At 34.3% G+C, this 24,992-nt stretch overlaps 1 protein-coding gene across 1 annotated transcript; it reads left to right on the plus strand.

Moving 5' to 3' along the window:
* The first annotated feature begins 9,830 nt into the window (after nt 1-9,830).
* Nucleotides 9,831-24,332, plus strand: LOC149258342 (uncharacterized). Its single transcript, XM_089415178.1, has 6 exons — nt 9,831-11,092; nt 12,299-14,177; nt 17,574-19,124; nt 19,549-19,663; nt 19,785-19,976; nt 20,105-24,332. Exons 1-6 carry the CDS (start codon nt 10,830-10,832, stop codon nt 23,992-23,994), a joined length of 7,890 nt encoding a protein of 2,629 aa, XP_089271304.1. The 5' UTR covers nt 9,831-10,829; the 3' UTR covers nt 23,995-24,332.
* The last annotated feature ends 660 nt before the right edge of the window (nt 24,333-24,992 follow it).

The following is a 24,992-nucleotide window of genomic DNA, read 5'->3' on the forward strand; positions in this document are numbered from 1 at the left end:
AAAGATTTATTCCTAATCATATTATCTTCCATTGGTTTGAAAATAACATTCAAATAGGGGAAGGCCTCATCCCTATTTAAAGAGTTATTTTTGTTTGTCACTCCCCTATTTTTTTGGATTGGTTCTCAATAGGTTTGCTTTTGGTTATTTTGACTCTTTGTTTGGTTTTTTGTCTTGACCTATATTGATTCTTATTTACTACAATCAGGTATTTGATATTGTATCTCAGTTCCAGGTTTTTTGTACTGACTCGTATGGATTTCATGAGAGATTGAGAATCCTTTTCTCTGATATATGTACTTTCTCATTTTATATAATAAGAATCATTTTTTCCTAAGTGAAAAAAAAGTAAATATAAACCGATTATATTTATATTAAACAATTACGATAATATGAATAATACTTTTTGAAATATAATATATGAAAAATTAAATTATTTATTTATTTATTATTATTATTATTATTATTATTATTATTTATGAAATATAATATATAAGAAAAATAAAATAAAATTAATTTGGAAAGACGAATATTTTTTTCCACAAATACTTGTGTATTATATCAAAATTCATCATGTCACCTATAAAAATGGAATTTAATTGCGAAGCATTCTGATAATTTTTTCCAACCACCTAAAATAATCTCAATTGATAATTGTGAAAAATGAAAATATATAAAATTATAAGCAAAAAATTATATTAAAAATTTTGGTGCAAAGTAAAATTAATAATAAATTTATTCTCTTCACATCTTGAATTATTATTATGAAAATGAGAAAAAAAGCAACATAAACATTATTCTTTTAAAAGTGTTTTGTGTAGATAATATACAAGTTGATTGGTACTTATATGTAGGAACTATTAAATCCATTGAAGTCTACATGGAGTTCCAAGACCAAGGACCTCCTTTTCAATACCTATATTGTGCAAGACAAAGGATGCCTTTTTCATCACCTATATTTTGCAAGGCAAACAATATCTTTTTCATTACCTATATTGCAAGACAAAGGATGTCCTTTTTAGTACCTATTTATTATTATTATTTTGGTTGGTTATGATTTACTAGGATGTGCAAAAAATGTGACCTTTTTATGAAATATGCGTAAGGAATTATTTGGATATTTAATTACAAGTTCCAGTAAGTCTTGGATAATGAGAAGGAGCATAACTGTAATTATAAATTTTTTGACCAACAATATAACTAGTTGGTTGCTACAACAATTAGTTATGAGTACATGGAGCCTTACATGATTAAGAAGGATAAGGAAACCACTCTAAATTAACTGAGTTATGCATACCCTAACTTTGAGATAAATCACTCCTATTAAGTAGCTTATTTCTCATGGAAGTTAGAAAATAGCAAATCCATTTGAGATTTTGGCCAACTCAATGTATATTTTGGTAGGATTCACATAATCTTACTTCAATATAATTAGTGATCAAAATATAATACCTATCATGTCTAATAATTTTGATTTATATAAGTAACTTATTGAGGATGCAAATACTTAAATGGATAAATCTGTCGATAAGTTAAATCCTTTGGGTTTAGAGTTTAATATAACCTAACCAAAAATTGGTAAAATCTTTGTTGGACCATCTCAGTTGAAATACATTATTATATACAAATTTTAATTTGCAAATTGTTGTGGATATTCCACAAGACAACTTGTCGCAACACATATTTAAAATGCTAATACAAAAACAATGAGATTATGATCAACTATATAGTAAATACTTATGATTAATTTATAATACTAGAAGCATACTCCTTTAAGTATAAAAAATAATTGAGAAGATAAGATCAAGGCTATAGTAGTGAAAAGAGCACACTATTGACAAATAGAACTCAACACATGTACCTTAGAGAAACCCATGTGGGTGAAAACTCCAAGAAGAAATAAGGGCTTTGCCTTGTGCTTTTATTGTTGGACTTACAATGCTAAACACAACATAAAGATAATCACTCGCTATGTAGTAGGTGGACATTATTGTTGGAACAACTCCTACATGATCTCATTCTTTCCATATTCTTCTTAATGTTGATATTGCACTCCTTTACCATTATAAACCATGGAAAAATAAATGGATACAATCATAACAAAATCCTTTCTTCCTTTATGGTTTAATTTTTAACATGTCTTCGTAGTTAATAGGGCTAAGGTTAGGATTTTGCTTCCCTGTTTATTAATGACAGTAAGGGTTTGTGACCCTCTAGATTATCTTTGAAACTCCATGTCTATTTAGATCTATCATATGAGGGTGAAGGTGAGGGTGGTGGAGGGAAATAGAGGAGTGAAGGTGAGGGAAAACATTGGGAAAATAACATTTGCAATGCCCCCTCCTCCCAAACAAACCCCATGTGTGCGAATTATGGGAGCTGACACAATCTCTACTTAGTATTTAGGTAGTCAAAACATAGGTTAACTTACAAATGTGTCAATCTTCTTGAATACAAAAGTTTTGAATGAGGTTCTTGTTGGATAATTGTAAATATCTAAACATGTACTAACTCTTTGGGTAATCAACTATGTTGATTATGATCATTCTCAACCTCACAGACGTTATTTTTTTTGGCTCCAAACGGATAAATTTTTTCCTTTATGTAGTGAATTTCAATATTAATTCTAGAAAAGGTCTTTATAATTTCACAACTCTATTTATTCACCTTAGAACTAAAAATGATGAAAAAATATGTTGTGATCCATTTTGGATCTTGAGACCTAAAACCAATTTATATTCAACAACATAGAAAGAGCTGGGAGGATATTACCATGAAATTATTAATAAAGAATGAAACACTTTAATAGAATAAATAATTTTATGGAAATCAGAATAATCATGGTTGCTTAAATACAAGGCACTATGTAAATAATAAATATTCTAGGATATTTAATGTGCTCCATCTTTTAATCTAATTTAAATACCAATTAAGATATTGTGATTGGTAAAAATATAATGAATAAAAAATTGGAGGCATATGTGTATATGTATAAAGAGAGTTGTCAATCAATTTAGTATAAGTGGCTGACAAAAGTGTTATCCTCTTCATTTGGGATAAATTCTCACAAGTGATATGTTGAATTGTTAATGAGTATATTTTTATGCCTAGAGGCACTTTCTACAACCTAGTATGAGGGTGATGTATAATTTTGTCCATGCTCAATGTGGAGTTGATACGTGTCCTTTTAAAATTAAATTTTGAAAAGGAAAAAGTCATAAACCTTTACCCCAAACTAAAGAAAATCAACTATTATCCAACCATCCCTAGATTAAGAAAATTACTTATATAAACTAAAATTTATTATATTGATTACTTGAATAAATATTTTTCCTAATAAAATATTTCTAAAATGGACCCTTATTTCTCATATAATCACACCTAACATGCATTGAGAGGGATCAAATGCCTTGAGGTGCAAACATTCTTTTTGGAGTGTAGAGCTTAATGACAATTTTGCACCTTGAGAGATTTGATCCCTCTCAACACATGATAGATCAAGAGTTAGATGGATCTAGGATGGTTGTAATGATATCGAGCTATAAAAAATCTATTTTACCTAGGGTACTATCCTTAGATTAAGGGGAAGTCCCTCATGTGTTTCCCCTATATATGTATTACTTGGAAAATGTATGAAGAGAGGAAAAATAGTTTATAAAAAAGAATGCATTTAATGAAAATATCAATATATGTTAAATACTTTTTCTAAATCAATGATGATCAATTAAAATAAAAAGTGAAAAACTTGCATCAAATATTATCTAAACAAATCTATATTAATGCACATTAGGAATTCCCAAAGTTATATATTGCCACTAAGATTGACTAGTTAGTATATGCCTTAGATAAGGTGAAGAGTGAACTTAACTATGAAGTTTGAAGATAAAACTTGAAAAGCAAGACAATCAATAAAGGTGTAATTACAAACGAAATTTTAGTTCATTCAAGCAATTGAAAACACAAGTTCTACCCCATGCTCAATTAAAATTTTGAAAGATAAATAAATGATGAAATAATAAAAACCAATCATTAGAAGAGTTAAGAAATATGAAAACAAAGTTGATGTTGCTTGATAACTAAGTTATTAAATTTGGAGTAAACCATAGAATTGGCATGCAATCCAAAAAGAATACATGAAACCTTTTAGTAAACTAAAGGCATGTCACAAGTAAATCTAGGCCAAAGATATGATGCTTCCAAACCCTCAAGAATGTATAAGCAAGACAACTAAGGTAACTATGGTAGGTAATTGGTATGAATGGAATATAAATTGCATAAATTTTTGATGGATATAGAAATAAAGGCTTTATATAAGCACTTGTTATAGTAGGAATAAATTGAATATGATTGCAATTAATGGAGAATCCAAAGAAAAATTTGATTAATGAAACATAAATACTATAACTAGAATGTATTGAAATATTAGATACAAATGGATGGAGGCTATAAATGAATTCATCATTTTTTTTATAAAGAAATATATCAAGAATTTTTAAAATTTGGTGTCATTATGAAATAATGCATATCTATTAGACTAGACTTAAGGATTGGTGAAACTTTTTTATTGATGTTTGTTGTGACCATTATTTCAAGGTTTTCGGTGAGTGTATATATGGTATATTGCACCTAGAAAGCATGCAACTAGAGTGTGTTAGCTTAGTTTCGATATGTGAAAGTTTGTCGAAGTCATGTGAACAAAGTTATTTTGCGACTCACATATTAATTATGATGGTAACTTATATCCTTCAATTCAACTTCAAATATTTGCTAATTTGATATTGGTTATCTAGTGGATACACAAAGAAATTTTACTTAGAAATTTGCACCTTTAGATTTTTGTATGACGACGTACATAGCCTTCTCACAAGATTCTCGCATAAACCTTAGACACATATATACAAGGATAGGAATAGGTAAATGAATAAAATATTAAAACCTAGTACCAAAATAATACACGGAATTTGGATTATGTTTATAATCTGGAATGGGCACTTAATTAAATATAATCATGACCCTAGATCTAGTATACTAACTTTTTCGTTCGTTTTTGTACAATGGATACAGGCTATAGTTTTGATAGGTGAAGTAATTTCATGTTAAATACATAGGATTAAATGAAATATTGAATGCCACTAATATATGACTATGTATTCTTATTTATATTAATAAAAACATATATGTTTTCCTTAGAAAAAAAGCAACAACAACGACTTACCCTTTAATTAATGAATAACAACTAACACAACATATACTAACCATGTTTGAACCACTTAGACTTTAAATATGACCTTTAATTTTGTTGTAAATATTCTCTCTTATTATCATATAGTATTATCATGTCTCATAACATTCAAATTACTATGAGAATCTTGTAATTAAAGTCCCATATGCCTCTAATGTGTGTTTGAGAATGTGACATTATTGTATGGGTGTATCATAGTGGATGTAATCTTTAGATTTTGATGATTATAATGGATAGATAATGGGATTATGTTATATTTGTATTGTGAGTTGATTATCTTTTTATTAATACATTTATACTCATCATACTAACTGTAAGTTGTTATGGTTAATATGTTAAGTGTATAGTTCTTTCTTAATACTATGTGTGAAAAGTTTATTCTTTTATCACGATTACTTTTTTTACAACTAATAAATTGATTTTTTTAGTTGATACCATCCTTTCTTTCTCCATAAATGTTGAAAATAGCAAATTTCACTAAACATATGACTACACCTATTTAACAACCATAAAGGCTTTAGATATCATATTTGCACCAACAAGAGGTAAAATAACTATGTTTAACGACTTTGTACTGGGATTTAGGTTTCATATTTAGTATCAATATCATTCAACAATACAAGTGTATACTGAGTATTTAATCATTAAGGTATAATTGAAAAGTAATGCCAATAAGTCTTAAAATTTAAGAAATTCAACTTGCACTAAATAATGAGATAAGTACAACAATTAATAAGTATCTTTTCATATTTGACATGTGGTTGGAGATGATAATGAAACCACGGTTGATATATTGAGTATTTGAGTATTTAATCTTTAAAGTATAATTGAAAAATAATGCTAATAAGTCTTAAAACTTAAGAAAATCAACTTGCATTAAATAATAAAATAAGTACAATAAATTAATATATAAGCCTTAATATTTGACATGCACTTGATAATCAAATTTGTTATTACACATTTCAATTTAAAAATGATAATCTATAAAATTATAAAATATATAACAATTAATTATTACTCCAATTTCACGTTAAAATATATACAATTTATGTTTTGGGTTTATGTGTATTGGTATGTATGTGCAACCTCTTTATATGTTTATGTTCCAATTTTTAAAATTCAATATATATATATATATATATATATATGTATGTATGTCTATCAAATTTTAAAAATTCATTGTACTTTCTCTCTATGTATAATATTAAAAATTCATTTAATTAAAAATTTTAATGCATTTTTTTTATCATACATAATTATAATTATATGTATGCATATTTGGTTGTGATAAAAATAACATTTCAAACCAAGGCATATTGTAAAATTTACTAAAAAGCTGGTTGTTTCTATTACGATTGAGCCGGGCGTCTCTCAGAACACAGAGGCAGAGCCTTTACCGGAGGGGCAACGCTCTAGCAGAGAGGAATCCCCTATTGCGTGCCTTCCGGTTGGGGTAGGAACCAGTTGGTTGGCCCCTGGACGTGAGCTTGGATCTGACCCAGCGCGCCCAGCTTCAAATTGTGACCATGCTGCCGGCCCTTCAACGTTTGCTGGTCCAAGCAAGCCAGCACAGGAAGGAAGCCCTGACGCGGTCATCCAGCTCTCTGACTCTGAAGATTCTCTCCGTTTCGGGTGTCGAATTGAAGAGGCGCCCCAGACCACCGATGACGAATGAACTCGCCCCCGGTAACCTCTGCTGTTTTTTTCGGGTTCTCAATGTATGGCTCTGCCAAGCGACTTCTACATCTTTGTCCATGTGTCGGCTGTAATTGTTCAGGTGTCGGATGTAATTGTTCTTGTGTCGGCTGTAATAGTCCAGGTGTCTGTCTGTCTTTGTACGGGTCAGTCCATGGCCCTGGTGTCTGTTCAGTTACTATGTGTTTTGTTAATGTGTCTTCAGTGGTCAAGCAACAAATTCCAATTTTGAATCTGCTCAATTTTGGAACTGGAAGCAGGGCAAGGAAAGGGCTGATAGGCAAAACTTCATAGCCTTGCCCACTGTAATCTATATGTATCTCTGTTTTGTATGATAATAGAATTAGTCGCATTCAGAATTTTTTTCTTTTACTAAAAAGCTAATACAAATAATTGATTATAAAAAATATTACATATATAAATAGATATAATATTTTTTTTTATTAGTATTTTTGGATGTAAACCTAATGGAATGGCTAATATTTCCACCCATTTCAAAAATGTTATTTCCTCAATATATATATATATATATATATATATATATATTCCTTTTTTCTTTTTATTGAAAATATTTTGGTAGCAGTTTCTGATCAATTTAACTAGCCTATGTTAGGGTATAGAATTTGATTTTGCCCAACATTAACAATAAGTGTTCATTCTTCTCCAATCTTCTCATACTTTTAAATTAGATTTTCGAATCCAATTTTAACCCTCTACTAATTAATATTTAATTAAAAACTTAACTTGACATCTTATTTGTAAACATTTTTTTGAAATAATATTCTTAATATCATTATGAATAAAAAATTAAACATAGTTCATAAGCCCTAAAAAAACTCACAATTAAGGCTCAAAGTTCCAAGAACTCATAATGATATTAATTTTTGAATAAAAAATTCATGAATTTAATTTCAGTTTACTTTATTTGTGAAGATACACAATGTTTTCACTTTCCTATATGAGCATGTAGAAGGGAGAATACAGGTTCATGTCTAGGAGGAAGGAACCACTTCAACTCAATAACATCATGTTATCATTAATACTAGCATGTACATACCTTTTATTATTCTCTCATGCCCAGGCTAATCTTTCTAAATCAATGAGGATTCATATATCACCAATCTTTTTAGCCATCAAATACAACTTTCTTGAAGCTAATTTCTATTACCCATTAATTGGCATAAAACAAATAAACTCAACTTCACATATATTCTAAACTTTCCTTCAATTGATATGCTCGATGTCATTGTGAATATAGGTAAAAACAATCCTCAAAAGCTTTCAAGAAACATAGTCAATGTTCAAAAGATCCAAGAAGTTGCAATGAAGGTTCACTTTTAAATTAAAACTTCATGAACTTAATCTCAATGTACTTTCCCTGGTTAACACACACATGGTCTACACTTCCCCATATAAACATTTAAAAAGAGTAATGAAATTATCTCCAATTACTAACTTAATGCTCTAATACTAGGATGGACACCATTTTTTCTACTCTCACACACCAAGTGAATGTGTTTAAAATGATAAGCGTTCATGCATCCTAGCCTTCATAAAAACCCAATCCATTTTTTTTTAATATAATTTCAATCACACAATAATCAACAAACAAATCTACTTTAAAACATATTGCAAACTTTCCTCCAAATAATAACCTCAATACTATTATAATCAATACCATTATGAATCAATAGTTAACCATTCTCCAAAAGCTCCAAAAACATACAATTAAGATTTAGGAGCTCCAAGAATTCACATTGAACGTTCACTTTTAAATTAAAAAATAATTAATAATAATAATAATAATAATAAACTTAATCTCAAAATATACTCTTGTTAAATTATATACACATAGTTTTCACTCCTCCATAGAATGGTACTTAGTAACCCCATGGTATTACCAATGTTAGCACGAATCTGCTAGCATTATGCTAAGTGTAAATATCTTCTCTTTTTCTCATTTTTCTTTTCATTTATAAGTATGATAATTTATCATTATAAAATACACAAATGATATAAAATTATATAAAAACTTTATACCATTTTTTACATGAAGATTTTCACATTCAAGAATTTGATATTGATGAAAATGTATACTGTGTTTTCTTCATAAAAATGCCAAAATTTAAACTATATTTTCTTCGTAAAAATGCCAAAATTTAAATTGTATTTTCTTCATAAAAATGTCCAACATAGTGTTTTGTTAAATACTTCACGGGACTTCATTATATACCAATCATTTTAAAATTCTTCATTATTTTTTTTATAATTTTGGTACTTCAAAAATATATATAACATATAATAATAAATTATTACCTTAAAATCTAAAAATTATATATAAATAACCTACCATCATTCTAAACTTCTTCTTCTCTCTCAAGAAATTCATCTCTCCAAACATACATGAGTTTTTACATGTATCATTTTGTATGGGACATGAAAACAAGACTAAAAGTTAATATGCTTTTCACTGTGAAAATTCATATATATAAAATAAAAAATAAAAAATAATTTTAACATTCAGACTAAAAATAACCCAAAAAAAAAATATAAAAGCGGTATTCTTAAGACTAACATTCTAATACTAACATTGAGCGTTAAAAGATTCATAGTAATAGCATAGGATAGCAGATTCATAGTAATAGCATAGCATAGCAGAAAGTGTCAAAATATTCGTAGTAATGGTAGAGAAGGATTATGAAAGGCAACGGATCGCGTCCACAAATCTCAAAAGACGATTGGACGTGACCATTTATTAAATTTAATGAAAAAAATAATGATCTCCGGAAATTAAGTCCATGGGAACGCCTTTCTCTTTGCTTTATCAAAATGTGACCGTTTTGAAAACCCAACAACGGCCTGAGTAGTCGGAGCACAGCGAGATATTCCTTTCCAATGCCGCGTGTCATTCCTCGATTCGAGGGAGGGATTTGTTTCAGGAAACCCCGTCTGAGAAAAAATTTGAAATCCTCCACTAAAATATCGGAGGAAAGCATAAATACAGCACAGTTTTTCCTACCGTTCATTATTATATATATTGGGCTTTCCTTATAAGTATACGTTGGAGCAATATCATTGTGCGCAACCTAGGGTTTTCAGGGTTTCGAATGGCCCCGTAGGGTTTCGGCTCTCGTTTGTGGGTCAGCTATACGATATTCAACGGATCCTTGCAGGTGCGGTTCCGTCATTGTTTCTGTGCTCCTCTTTTGGGGGACGCTTTTGGCTTAATGTTCAGTGTATGGATTGGATTCAGCTTTCTTAGCCCCATTTCAAAAATTTCAGCTCGTGACTGAAGATTCCCGAGGTTTTTCAACAATAAATCTCTCAGAAAACATTTGTGAATATTGACTGCGGTTCAATATATGGAGGGACATTATCTTTCTTAGCCCCGCCCAATTTGAAATTTCGACTCCCAACGCTATCAGTAAGAAGTCTCACAGAAAAAATATGTGAACTTCCACTGCTGCTGGCTGTATTTTGGTCGATCGGAGTAATAAATTATAATCTGTGCACGTAGATCGAGCTCGGTTTCTTGTTACAGTTGTAAATTTGTTCTCTAGCAGTGCGGGGTTGATGTGTGCCGAGGGAGATTTCTGGGTTCAAATATATATGTTATTCTTTGTTATCTTTATTGCACTCCCAGGATTCGAACTGAGGTGGCTGCGAGGGCAGCCCAGGGAGGTTGCTTTCTTATTAGTGCTTTCAGATATTTATTTGTTCGTTCTAATCGAAGTTAAAGCAGCCAGAACGAGGTGAAATTCGTGTTCGACTTTTGGGGCCAAAGTGATCACGCAGAGAGATTGTGAACTGTGAATATACCATTCTTCCATGTTTGATATGAGGGATTTTGGATATTTTTGAAAGTGGATAATAATAATAATAATAGTAAAAAATGGCTTCTATCGCGGTGCCTGATCTATACAGGAAAAGTATATTGGAGGAGGATCTGGCAGTGGAACAGTCGAGGGCACAGGCAGAAATTCAGTGTCGACGGCAGTTATCTCTCAGTCACACTCTAGTGCCCAACGGGCTAACGGGGGATTATTCCTCAAGTCCGGTTACGCGCGGGGTTCGCAGTCAAATTGGGAGACGAGGAATTGCTCAGCAACAGGAAATTCAAGCCAACAGTTCGACTTGCAATGCATTTTCCATGCGGTAAGAATGAAATGCATACGTGTGATTTTTTCAGATTTATATATATATATATATATATTTTTTTTTTCTGGTCAGTAGTTGTAGTGATTGTGAAGCTTTTCAATATCTTGGTTGAAGGTTGCTATGTGTTGGGGCCCTTAGGCTGAGACGAGGTTGGAAGTTGCAGTCTCCGTAAATAAAAATGATTTATGATATTACATTTTTCCACTGCGGCCACCATTGTGGTGGATGCGACAGAAACGTTTATACATTTGGAAGCTTTATAACTTGAAACGGTCACTGAATTCGTTCTCGTATAGCCCCCCACCCTTTTCGGTCCTTGCTTATGGAACGGTGCCAGCATTTTGGGGGTGGCTTTCTCTTTGAGTTCACTGAGGCACGACTTCCCTTTTCATGGAGTAATAACATTACCCAACTTACTTAGATTTATATCCTTGTGGTAACCAACGTTTTTGTCACTTGGGGTTAGCGAGTTCAAGCGAATTCATGGTTTTGTTTATATTCGTATGATTTTTTTGGTGTGAAAAAAATGGAAAATAAACACCGCCTGCCTTGTGGTAATCATGTTTTAGGACCAAGTATAAACCTGTAACTTGAAAGTATTTGCATGGTCTTATCAACAAATCAATTTGCCTGACCGGATTGACTCAAATCTAAACCTGACCTGATTGACTTAAATCTAAACCTTTAACTTGAAAGTATTTGCATGGTTTTATCAACATATCAATTAGCTGACCTGATTGACTCAAATCAAGTAATTTATATAACTTGATGTTTTTTCAGATCATTCTTTTATTTCTAAACTGAGGCTAAATTTAGAATTTCGTTTGGGGTTTCTCGTCTTCTTTCCTGACATGATGAAATATAGCTTTCATCCCGAGATTGAAACAGGTAAAAAAACGGTACAACAAAATGTCAATACAACCTTCAGTTTCTTTCTCTTCATATAGGAAAGTCCCCTATGGAATGGCCTCCAGAATATTTCTTTATCCCTTCAATGCTCTAAGTGTGGTGTGTTAAAGAGTGCATGTGAAAGCTTGATTAGTTCTAATGTTAAATTGAATAGATATTTTATTTATTAGGTCAAATTTGCATTATTCTCGATGATTTACAGTATTTGTTCCTTTTTTTGGGTATATATTACGATATCTTAATTCATTATATTGTTTCTACCGTTCTGAGTGCATATTATTTTTATCATTGCAGAGGCTATGTTGGAAGCATTCGAGAACTGGATGTATATAAATGCTGGCCTTTTCCTTCACATTTGATGAAGAGAAGACTTGAGGAAAGTCCAGATGCTTTGCTTCCACCACTTAAAGTCCCTAAATACAAATATTGGGAATGCTCAGAATGTGTCGAGAATTGCCTTCATTCTGTTAGCTCCTATGAAAATCAGATTGCTGAACAGCACACAGATGATTCAATACATGATAAATCACGCACAACTGACAAAACAGAATCATTAGCCAAAGTGCCCAAAAATGATCATGCATTTTTAGGCAGTGTAATGCAGAATCCTGTTTCGGTCACAATGTCCTTTGATACCTCACCCGAAGAAGAAGTGGGTTTTAAGGCAGGACAGAAAATGCCAGTCGATATACATTCAGTTGAATCATCTTTTGAAAATGATAAGGAAGTATGTCGTAATGGAGATGATGTTGTGGCAAATAGCCCAATGGAGCCAGATGATTCAATACATGAGACACCATTTATAAAAGGCGAAGCAACTTCGTTTACTAAGATACCAAAGAATGAATGTACAGTTTTGGGCCCTTATTTGGTGCCAATTTCCGCGAATACTTTTCGGGAAGAAACAATTGATAATACGGAAGACTCAACGCCAACAGATATAAGTTCAGGGAAATCCAGTTTTGAAAATGACAAAGAAGTTCATAATGGAGATGATGTTATAGAAAGTAGCCCAGTGGAGCACTTGACATCACAGAAAATATCGGAGGATGATCGTTTGTATTCTATCAATGAGACTATTGCCTGTAATGCAACCTTGTGGCCTACAGATTCTAAAGTAAATTCCGATGCAACCCAAACCTTTTGCACAGATAACGAGGATCAAGTCTTTGATAATCAGACAGGGAATCACATTAGAAATGAATCAGAAATGTCAGATTTTATACACAAGGAAGAGCACCTTCCACATATTTCTGGGACTGTGAAGTCAGTAGCTATTTGTAACCCAGTTGAAAAGATCTTCAATGAGGATGATCATGAGATAAGTGCAGAGAGGGAAAATGAGGAGATCATTAAGAAGACTCCAGGAAACCACACATTGACAACATCCATTGCAGATGGGGATGATAAGGAAGATTATATTACTGAAGATTGTCGGGTAAGTGCAGTGAAGGAAAAGGAGAAATCGGTAACTGAGACACCAGGAAACAATACATTTGTATCATCCATTACAGATGAGGATTACAAGGAAGACTGTATTGCCCAAAATCATCGGGCAAGTGCACAGAAGGAAAAAGAGCAATCCATGGATGAGACACCAGGAAACAATACATTGGCATCATCCATTGTTGATGATGTTCATAAGGAAGACTGTATTGCCCAAAATCGGGCAAGTGCAAATAAGGAAAAAGAGCAATCCATAGATGAGACACCAGGAAACAATACATTGGCATCATCCATCGTAGATGATGTTCACAAGGAAGATTGGAACACCCAAGTATCAACAGTGGGGGAAAATGATGGGATCCTGACCAAGGAAAATAATCACAGTGCTAAAAGACAGAAGGGTAAAGGGAAGATACTGAAGAAGCGATTGATATCAGATCTCATTGCTGTTACCCCATTTGAGCAACTTGAATGCAACGAGGAAAGCTGGAATTGTAAGGCCAAGAGTATGTCAAGAAAAGCAAGAATTGGCAGGCCAAAGAAGGATATAGCTCGAACATGGGGAGTCTCCAAAGCTGCAGCATACCGATTGAGAAAATTCAAAGAGAATTCAAATTATAGTTCAACAGTTCGAGAAAAACCAGATTTAGGATCTGTGAAAATTAAGAGAAAACCACAATGCTTGGATGTTTCATATCAATCTTCAGCATCGGCAAAGTCTCTGGAGGTACACCTCTAAGCTCTTTCTTGTTAGCTTGTCAAAATTCCTCGAATTCTGAGCTTGCTTTTTTTACTTTCTTTCTTGAAAGCCCTTTTTAGCACGCTACAAGATACCTGACTCATGACGCGTCTACAGAATTATAATGCTTTATTACTGGAATTTAAACACTTAAATGGTTAACACATTTATACAATTTTTGGGGGTTCAAGGTGAATAATATTTTAGGAGGATACATATACATCACCAAATATATATTGTTAGACCTTATCTATGTTATCCACTTATACTTCATCACAAGCCAGAACGGCTCTGTTAACTAGTCAGTTATATTCTCTTCATGCTCTTCTAGTGGAAATGCCTCGTGTCGTCTGAATTCTGAAAATAGTAACCATTGATAGATATTCCTGTGTTGGTGATAAATGATTTCTTCTACTCTCAGCTCTAATTTCACTCCATCTTAAATTCTGTCTTAATTTCTTCTACTCTCAGCTCTAATTTCCCTCCATCTTAAATTCTGTCTTTTTCTTTAACGTGAATCTGTTTCTTTGTTGGGTCTTGACAGATATATCATTTCCTAAATGTTGTGGATCTATAGAGATTAAACGCACTTTGAAATATTAGGTCTTTCAGGCACTTTTTTCTTCAGAGGCATGTTACTCAAACATTCCACTGCATTAGTTACTGGTTATCTTTGTCAGCTCATACGCCTCTTTCTTGTGAGCTCGTCGAGATTCTTTCTTTTTCCTTTTTTTCTAAAATCATTTTTAACATGCTAGAAGATGCCTAAATGATGACATTTCTACAGAACTGTTCAGCTGTACAAATGTATACAATTTTTGGGGGTTCAAAGTTACTAATATTTTAAGAGGATACATTTATATTGCTAAAAATGTAGTGTTAGACCTGATCCAGCCTATCCAATTACACTTCAACACAGGCCAGAACAACTCTGTTAACTGGTCAGTTCTATACCCTGCATGTTCTTCTAGAGGAAATGCCTCATGTCATTTTAATTCTGAAAATATTAACTATGGATGGATATTTCTATGTCGGTGGTAAATGCTTCGATTCCCAGTTCTAATTTCAATCCATCTTAAATTTCATCCTTCTTTTAACATGAATCTGTCTGTGTTCGGCCTCGGAAGATATATCATTTCCGAAATGGTATGGGTTCATGCATATTGAGCGTACCTTGAAATGTTAAGTCTTTCTGGCACTTTTTGCTTCAGATGCTTGTTACTCAAACATTCCACTGCATTAGTTACTGACGATCTTTGTCACCTCAGACGCCTCTTTCTTGTTAGCTTGTCAGATTCTTGGATTTTGGTCTTTCTTTGTTTTTCCCTTTTTCCTAAAATCATATTAGCATGCTACAAGATACCTGAATGATGACATGTCTACGGAATTGTTCAGCTCTACCCCTGGAATTTAAGCATAAACTGACAACAAATCTATACTATTTTTTGTGGTTGAAAATTGTTAATGATACAGTTTTTTTTCTTAAAAAGTATTGTTAGACCTGATCGAGCTTATCCAATTACACTTAATCAAGATCAGAACAACTCTGTTAAATTGATTTGTTCTATTCTCTATACTCTCTTGTCATGGAAATGTCTTAATGCCATTCAAATACCGAAACTGATAACTACTGATGAATATTTCTGTGTTGATGTTAAATGATTTCTTCAATTCCTAGTTTTAATTTCAATCCATCTTACATTCGACCTTTTCTTTAACATGTGTGATGTATCTATCTAAGGCCTTGGCAGATATGTCATTTGCCAAATGATATGGATCCATAAAGATTGAACTTGCTTTGAAATATTAAATCTATCTGACCCTTTCTGCTTCAGATGTATGTTCCTCGAACATTTCACTGCATTAGTTACTGATCATCCTTTTCATCTCGTTTGAATTAATTGAAAATTTGGACGGCTCTTGCAAACTATACAGCTTGAGTGGGCCTAATGGTTAAGAACATGTGTTTCCTCCTAAGAGGTCACAGGTTCAAAACCAAAGGGGGGTAGAGTATGTATGCCTTCGTAGACTTAGCAGTCAAATTATTGCGTGGAGGTGGGTCCCTTGTCCCACAAACAAGGGGGTCTCATACACCAATTTGGTGTCTGGCTTGGCTGTGACCTTAAAAATGGATATTATTATTATTATTAATATTGAGATTCCTACTTTGATAAGATGATATTGAAGGTCATGATTCCTTTGACAAATTAGTTAAGAGTCTGGTTCCCAACTTTGCTTCTGTACTGGTTGGTTTATAGAATGTTTTTAGTGTCACGGATACAAAACCTTTGGACAGAGTTGTATATGGTTCTATGTTTCTCCTTCATATTAAGACCATATGATTCTCGGAGACAGAATTGCTTGTGCAATTGCTGGAAAAACTTCATTACTAATGAGCTATTTTTTTTTTTTATGAATCAAAGATAAATTACTCTTTCTTTTTCTTTATTTCAAGTTTTTGAAAAGCATACATCTTATGAGATACAATTCTTTTAGGCTTTAGCAATCACTGTTCTCTTCTCTAACATAAGTTCGTTGGCGTTTACCTTGTTTCGACTGTACAAGGTTTGGATTATGTTTCATCATTTCAAATTAGAGAAAGATTTACTTTTTTAAGTGTTTGAAGAATGTTGTACTATAATCGCATTATAAGATTAGAAAGAGGTCACAGGTTCAAAACCAAAGGGGTAGAGTATGTATGCCTTCGTAGACTTAGCAGTCAAAATATTGCGTGGAGGTGGGTCCCTTGTCCCACAAACAAGGGGGTCTCATACACCAATTTGGTGTCTGGCTTGGCTGTGACCTTAAAAATGGATATTATTATTATTATTAATATTGAGATTACTACTTTGATAAGATGATATTGAAGGTCATGATTCCTTTGACAAATTAGTTAAGAGTCTGGTTCCCAACTTTGCTTCTATACTGGTTGGTTTATAGAATGTTTTTAGTGTCACGGATACAAAACCTTTGTATATGGTTCTATGTTTCTCCTTCATATTAAGACCATATGATTCTCGGAGACAGAATTGCTTGTGCAATTGCTGGAAAAACTTCATTACTAATGAGCATTTTTTTTTTTATGAATCAAAGATAAATTACTCTTTCTTTTTCTTTATTTCAAGTTTTTGAAAAGCATACATCTTATGAGATACAATTCTTTTAGGCTTTAGCAATCACTGTTCTCTTCTCTAACATAAGTTCGTTGGCGTTTACCTTGTTTCGACTGTACAAGGTTTGGATTATGTTTCATCATTTCAAATTAGAGAAAGATTTACTTTTTTAAGTGTTTGAAGAATGTTGTACTATAATCGTATTATAAGATTAGAAAGCTGTGCTAGGATCCATAAAGTGTAGAACTGGATTTTGTTGTCATTGATATAGGAGGCAAGGAGCACAGTCAAAAGACGCTTTCGCTCGAAGAAGTGTCAGAGGTCTAGCGAAGAATTGCTCTCGAAGTCTTCAAGAAAGCAGGCACTTGAGAATGGAACAGAAAGAGAACTGCATATAGATCAAGATGAGGATGTACTGAATGATTTGGCAAGCTTCATGGCAAAAAACCAATATGAACGACATGCACGAAAATTTTGCAATCTTGAAGAAAGTGAATGTCCCAGGGCTACTATTCTGCATAGTAAAAATTCAGAATCTGAAGATATCCATAATGTTGTGAGGGAAAAATCACAACAGTGGAGTAATCCATTTCAAGTGCATAACAATAATTCAGAACCTCATGATATCAACGAAGTTGTCACAGAGAAATCAGTACAATCAAGCGATCCAGTTCAACTGCATGAAGATGATTATTTGGAGTTAGTGAAAGGGAGAGACAATTCGAGATACAATTCAACTCCATATTCCTCAATAGATGGCCAAGTACATGTTCTTGTAGAAGATAGTCCAGAGGCCAATCAAGCTCAAGAGCCTGTCATTCTAGTAGAAGATAGTCCAGAGGCCATTCGAGTACAAGAGCCTGTGATGCCTGAAAAACCTGAGATGTCAGGACTAGCCATTAAAGAAACAGAGGGGATTTCTCAGACCAAGAAAGCTATTAAGCTAAGCGCAGATCATCATGCTTGTAAGAGCAGCGAGAAGGGTGATCTGGACAAAGACGCAAATACTGAGAGGGTCAATCATAAAAGCAGCCTTGTTGATGCTTCCATGATGAAATCCCGGAATGTCAATGGCTTCCGTCCTTTCCAAAGGAAAAGTACAACCATCAAGAAATCAATCCACCGCTTGAAAAAGTTTATGAAATCTTCTCATGATCAGCTATCCCTTATTGAGCAGACTAATGCAGCTTTAAATGCTGCACTTCACAATGTTAGATCTCGGAGTGTACATGTGCCTGTTGGTGCTTGCAAAGACACCCAAACAGTTGCAGGGACAAGATTTAGCCCCGTTCAAACAAATTCAGCTGAGGCTTTTGGCCACTCTCAAACGGTGGCCCATCCCGTTTTAGCTCCTACTGTTTCTCAAACGAGGCCAACAACATTAAACGTGCTTCCAAATTTGGCAAACCCAAAGAGTTCAAATGCAAAAACTACTCAGTTACCCCAAACGGTTTTAGGGACGAGTTTTAGCCCCGTTCAAACAAATTCAGCTGAGATTTTTGTCCACTCACAAACGGTGGCCCATCCTGTTTTAGCTCCTCCTGTTTTTCAAATGAGGCCTACAGCATTAAATCTGCTTCCAAATTTGGCAAACCCAAAGAGTTCAAATGCAAAAACTACTCAGTTACCCCAAACAGAGGGCAGTTCAAAGGGACAAAGAGTGGATGCTGCATTGGCTTCTCGACATAATTCACAGGAAAGTGTGCAGCAGCCAACAGTGAGAGAGGGGGTTCCTTTCCTTCACCCAATGAAGAGGTCTACGGACAAAGACTTCATGTTTGAAGGTACAAAAGCAACTACTGGACAGGCAAATGATAATCAGGTAAACACTGGCGTCTCTCCAGTGTTCTTTCTCTGGGAAATTCTTGGGTTGGGTCATCTAATGAGATGAAAAATGGTTGCTTTCCACTCACAGATGATTAAAGCAATGCCATCTGTCCATACTTCTTACTCTGGAAATCTTTTGGTTTGGGTCATCTAGTGAAGTCAATAAGGATCAATTTCCACTCACAGGTTTAGGATAAGTTTTTTTAACTTTGATCTAGTGTTAACTAAGAAAGAATTCGGTAAGATTCAGTCAGTAAATTTGACAGATTTTGTGTAAAATGTTCCCATCATTGAAATCTCATAGGTTGATTACTGAAAGGAAAAATCTCAGGAACTTACTCCAATAAAGTTGTAGGAATATTTAATTTTGTTCAATTTATCACTATAAAGTGAATCTTAGATTATTTACTTGTCCTCAGGGTACACAGAAACCAGACATTGGTATGGCACAACCTCCATCTATTAGTAGTTTTCCAGTATCAGGTGTCTCTGGACCGCAATTTGCGTCAATTTTGACTGGCATCCCTGTGATAAGTAAGTGATTCAGAAAATTTTGATTCTAAGAGTGGATTTTGATCAAGTTCTATAGTATATTTTGGAGATTTTATGTTTTGGTGTTGGTGTTCAAATGATTTAATCATGAATGGTGATGTAGATTTTCCCGTGGAGAATAAATCGAAAGATCTATCAAATGGAAACATCTTTCAACCTCCTCCGGGTGAAATTCTATCTTATTTCGCTCTGAAAGGTCCTTCAAGTTTGAATGCAGAACAAAGTGCTGAGGCTGCCATGTGCAGGGATTACTGTCAGCCATTAAGATCACCAGTGATTTTGAGTTTTGCTCTAGGTAAAATGGAGAAAAAATAGTAATTAACTCGATAGGTCAGATTTGTTTTTTGAAACCTATATAAGATATAGTAATTTCAGATAAGCACAAGGTAATACATTTAATTCCTCAGCATGTCTGTTTTGCAGGAAACAAGTTGGACACTGAGACAACGCTTTCTCAAGAGTTCTTTGATCAGGGCAAGTCTGATCTCCAGTCATACATTCAGAGAAGAATTGAAATTCACTATCCCAGCCGAGCTTCTAAAAGTTCAACTAATGAGGCAGTGAGAGACTCTGTGATTAAAGAGTCCCAGTCAGCAAATCAGAACCCAGTTGATGTTATGGACTCTGAAAATTGTGTTACAAACAAAAAGCAAGTCATATATGGCCAGAATAATGCTGTCTTTTTCATGAATGCAGAACAAACTGATGGTTTGAGCCAAAATATGAACACTGGTCTGGAGTATGCAGATGGACAGAGTTGTAAAAGGAAACAGGGTACAGAGGCTAGCCAGCCTCCCACAGACAACCAAGTTACTGTTCTTGGTGAAAATTTGCATGCTACTTTGGAAAGTAGAGTTACAAATGAAAAGCAAGTTGGATATGACCAGAATAATGCTGTCTTGCCAATAAACACAGTTCAACATCAGATGAAGAATATGGAATCTAAGGAGGTCCAGAAAGGCAGCAACATCTTTCTGCCAATTAGTCGCACTCTTATTGAAACTGACGGTTTGAGCCAGACTCCCACAGACAACCAGGTTACTGTTCTTGGTGAATATAGAGTTACAAACAAAAAGGAAGTCGGATATGGCCAGAATAATGCCGTTTCAGAGCAACACCGTATAAAGAATGTGAAAGTTAAACAGGCCCAAGAAGGCAGTAACACCTTTCCACAAATTAGCCTTCCTCTGCTTCAAACTGATGCTTTGAGAAGAATTCTGCACCCTGGTCTGGAGATTGCAGAAGGACAGAATTTTAACGGAAATAGTACAGAGGATGGAGAGGCTCCCACAGACAAGCTTGGAGAAATTCTGAATCCTGATATGGAGAATAGTGTCAGAAATCAAAAGCATGCCGGATATAGCCAGAATAATGCTGCCTTATTAATGAACACAAATCAACAGCATATAAAGAATATAAAAGTTGAACAGATCCAAGCAAACAGTAACACCTTTCCACCAATTAGCCTTCCCCTTCTTCATGCTGAAGATTTGAGCCGAAATATGGGCACTGGTCAGAATCATAAAAGAAAAGCGGGTACAGAGGCTAGCCAGGCTCTCGCAGACAACCAAGTCACTGTTCTTGGAGAAAATCTGCCTACTACATTGGAGAATGGAGTCAAAAATAAAAAGCATGTTGGATATGCCCAGAATAATGTTGTCTTGCTCATGAATGCACACCAACATCATATAAAGAATGTGAAAGCTAAGCAGGTCCAAGCAGAAAGCAACACCTTTCCACCAATTAGTCTTCCCCTTCTTCAAAATGATGCTTTAAGAAGAAATCTGGACACTGATCTGGAGATTGCAGATGTACAGAATTATAATAGAAAAGGTGTTACAGAAGCTAGCAGGGCTCCCACAGACAACCAATCCACTGGTCTTGGAGAAAATCTGAATGCCACTGTGGAGAATAGAGTCAAAAACAAAGATTATGTCGGATGTAGCCAGAATAATGATGTCTTGTTCATGAACGCAGGCCAACATCATATTAAGAATGAAAATGTTAAGCAGGTCCAAGCAGACAGTATCATATTTCCACCAATTAGCCTCGCCCTTCAAACTGATGCCTTCAGAAGAAATCTGGACAGTAGTATGAAGGTTGCACGTCGACGGAATTGTAAAAGAAAAAGGGGTGCAAAGTCGAGGTTGATTCACATAGACAACCAAGCTCCTATTCCTGGAGAAAATCTGAATTCTAATTTGGAGAGTAAAGAAACAGAGATTCATATAGGGAACAAAATTATACGATGCAAATTGGTTCAACTAAGTAGTCAAACCTCAAAACCAATCACTATGACAGATGCACTTGGAGAAAGAAATTCTATGCTGCAGACAACTCTGGGAAGTGGTAAATTAACGGAATCGAGCAATATAGTTAATAATAAGCCTGCATATATTCCTGTTGGAAAGCGCCGCAAATATGTGAAAAAAACAAAAGATGCAGCAATACAAAAGAAGATAGAAGCACAGTCACATTGCATGCAAAGCCAGACAAGTCCTGCAGAAAATTACACAGCACAGGGAAATGTAAATCCATCTTCACAGCCTGTGTATTCAAGAGGATTGGAGCGTGCACAACATTTTGCTGGTTCCCAACATGTGCTGAAGCCAATAGCACAGAATACACAGCAACATGTGCCTGTTCCATCTGTTGCTTTTCAGCGAGATCAACAAGATAAGGTGGGAGTGGAAGAAATATTAAATACGGTTCAGGGAAGCAGTCAAACCTCAAAACCAATAACTATGACAGTTGCACCGGGTGAAGAAGATTCTATGCTGCAGAAAGATCTAAGAAGTGGCAAAGTAACGGAATCCAGCAATATAGTTATTAACAAGCCTACATATACTCCTGTTGCAAAGCGTCGCAGAATTATGAAAAAAGCAAAGGAAGCAATAGCACAGAAAAAACCAGAAGCACAGTCTCATTGCATACAAACAGAAAAAAATGCTGCAGAAAATCACACAACCCAGGGTAATGTCGATCCATCTTCCCAAGCTGTGACTTCAAGAGGACCAGAGCCTGTGCAACATTTTGCTGGTTCCCAACACGTGCCACAGAATAAGCTAGAAACAGAGTCTCATTGCGTGCAAACCGAAGCATGTGCTGCAGAAAATTGCACAACTCAGAGCAATGGCTCAAATCCATCTTCGCAAGCTGCGGCTTCAAGAGGATCAGAGGCTGTAAAACGTTTTGCTGGTTCCCAACACGTGCTGAGGCCAATAGCACAGAATACACAACAACTTTTGTTTGTTCCACCTGTTCCTCGTGGGGCAGATCTACGAGATAAGATGGAAATGGAAAATAGATTAAATACAGTTCAAGTAAGCACTGAAGCCTCAAAACCTATCACTGTGACAGATAAATTAGGAGGAGATTCTATTCTGCAGAGTGCTCCGAGACGCGGGAATTTAATGGAATCTAGCAATGCAGTAAGTAATATGCCTGCAAATATTCCCGTTGTAAAGCGTCGAAAATATGTGAAAAAAGCAGAAAGGGAGGCCAGAGCACAAAGGAAGCGAGAAAAACAGTCTGTCATACATTCATCTTCACATGCTGTGGCTTCAACAGGATCAGAGCCTGTAATATATTCTGCTGGTTTCCAACCCGCGCTGGAGCCAATAACACAGAAAACACAGCAACTTTTGTCTGTTCCATCTGTTCCTTTTCTGGTAGATGAACAAGATAATGTAGCAGCGGAAGAGAGTTCAAGAAGGAAGACAAGAGGGCAAATCCCTCTCATGCCTAAAATTTTTGACCGTGCTATTGAAGATTACATCAAATGGGGAATAGTTAGTGTATTCCCACTACCCCCACAAACTTTGCCTTCAAAAGTGGTAGAACCCATGAAACTCGGTGCAGGCTTGCCATTGGATTCTAGACCAGAGTATTATGGCAAATTTGTGAATCCAATGTATAATCCACCCACAGTGGGAGTACAACCAAACATCAATGCCACAGAGAATCATGTATTTTTGGATGCCTCGACTACTGGCAACATTGCTGTTGCACCATCTGCGGGCAATAGCAACATTGCTCTTTCAGCTTGTACAGGCATTATGCCATGCAATATGATGCCTCCACGGCCAACAGTGACACCAGAAATGCAGGCCTATCTTGACAGATTCAAAATTAATTTCTTCTCTTTTGCTCACACTGATAGCACAGTCTCTGCTCGCAACGATTTTCAATCTGAACCAAACATCACTACTCAATCTGGAGTCTCACAGGTGATTCAGAAGCAGAGACGTGATGAGGTAGCACTTTCAAGCACAGTGGACAACAACCCAGTTCAGAAAGTTCTTTCTGACTGACCATTTAAAGAGGAAACAATTATTTTGCAAAATGAACAGAAAAGCACATAGGTCAGGCCCCATTAGTTTTTAGTGCAGTGAACAACCACCATCCTATGGAGTTTTTTGCTTCATTCAGGTGAGAGGGGGTATTTTTTTGCAGTTTGAGCACAATGAACAACCACTTGTCAAAGAAAGCTCTTACTGATTGACCATTTCAACTTGCTCTGCTTATTATTCATATTGAATAATAAGAGGCAGAATAAATAGAAATTTTGTCTCTGCATTCTATGAATGTATTACAAATTGAAATTAAATGAAATTAATTTCACGAACCATGACTATATTTTTTACAGCAATACTGTGGAAACAAGTGCAATTGAGTTTTTCCTATTTTTTCATGCTGAGAATTGTTGTATTCAGCAAAATAGAAATTTTCATGCTCAAAGTTGTCCTATCAGGGGAACAACAGAGTTTCTTAATTCACTTCAAAGTTGTCCTATCAGGGGAACAACAGAGTTTCTTAATTCACTTCAAAGTTGTCCTATCAGGGGAACAACAGAGTTTCTTAATTCACTTTAGATGATATATTTTGCAATTTTTTTTAATAATTTGAATGAGACGGGATTAATGAAATTGTATCATGGCATGGCATGGCATGAAATTTTTATGCCAGGGTATTTTTATGGTAACGTTAATTTCACAAAATCAATGAAGATTGGTTGGATCATAATGAACTTCAATATTTTCCAAAAGGTTTTTTTAATAAATTTATTTATTTTTATTTTTTCTTTATGTAAAATTTATATTATTAATATAAATATATTATTATTATTATTTATAAAAATCACAGTTCTCTTCATTTTATTATATTTATAACTTATGAGAAAATGTTTATTTATTATAATATATTTATTAATAATTAAAAAAAGGCTGACTGTTGGTCTACATTATTGATGAAGTCTTTTATTGTTTTTTTTTTCATTTATTCTCGTTTAAATTTTGTAATTATGAATTCG

Source organism: Pinus tabuliformis, chromosome 6 (assembly GCF_031772625.1).
Source record: "Pinus tabuliformis cultivar Carrire ecotype Pingquan chromosome 6, CPIR1, whole genome shotgun sequence".
NCBI lineage: Eukaryota > Viridiplantae > Streptophyta > Pinopsida > Pinales > Pinaceae > Pinus > Pinus tabuliformis.

What these genes read in the sequence shown, in the direction of transcription:
- LOC149258342 (XM_089415178.1), top strand. Translation starts at nt 10,830, where the DNA reads ATGGCTTCTATCGCGGTGCCTGATCTATACAGGAAAAGTATATTGGAG. An exon ending in CATCGGCAAAGTCTCTGGAG is followed by an intron (nt 14,178 to 17,573) that starts GTACACCTCTAA and finishes TCATTGATATAG; the next exon opens with GAGGCAAGGAGCACAGTCAA. An exon ending in GACTGGCATCCCTGTGATAA is followed by an intron (nt 19,664 to 19,784) that starts GTAAGTGATTCA and finishes ATGGTGATGTAG; the next exon opens with ATTTTCCCGTGGAGAATAAA.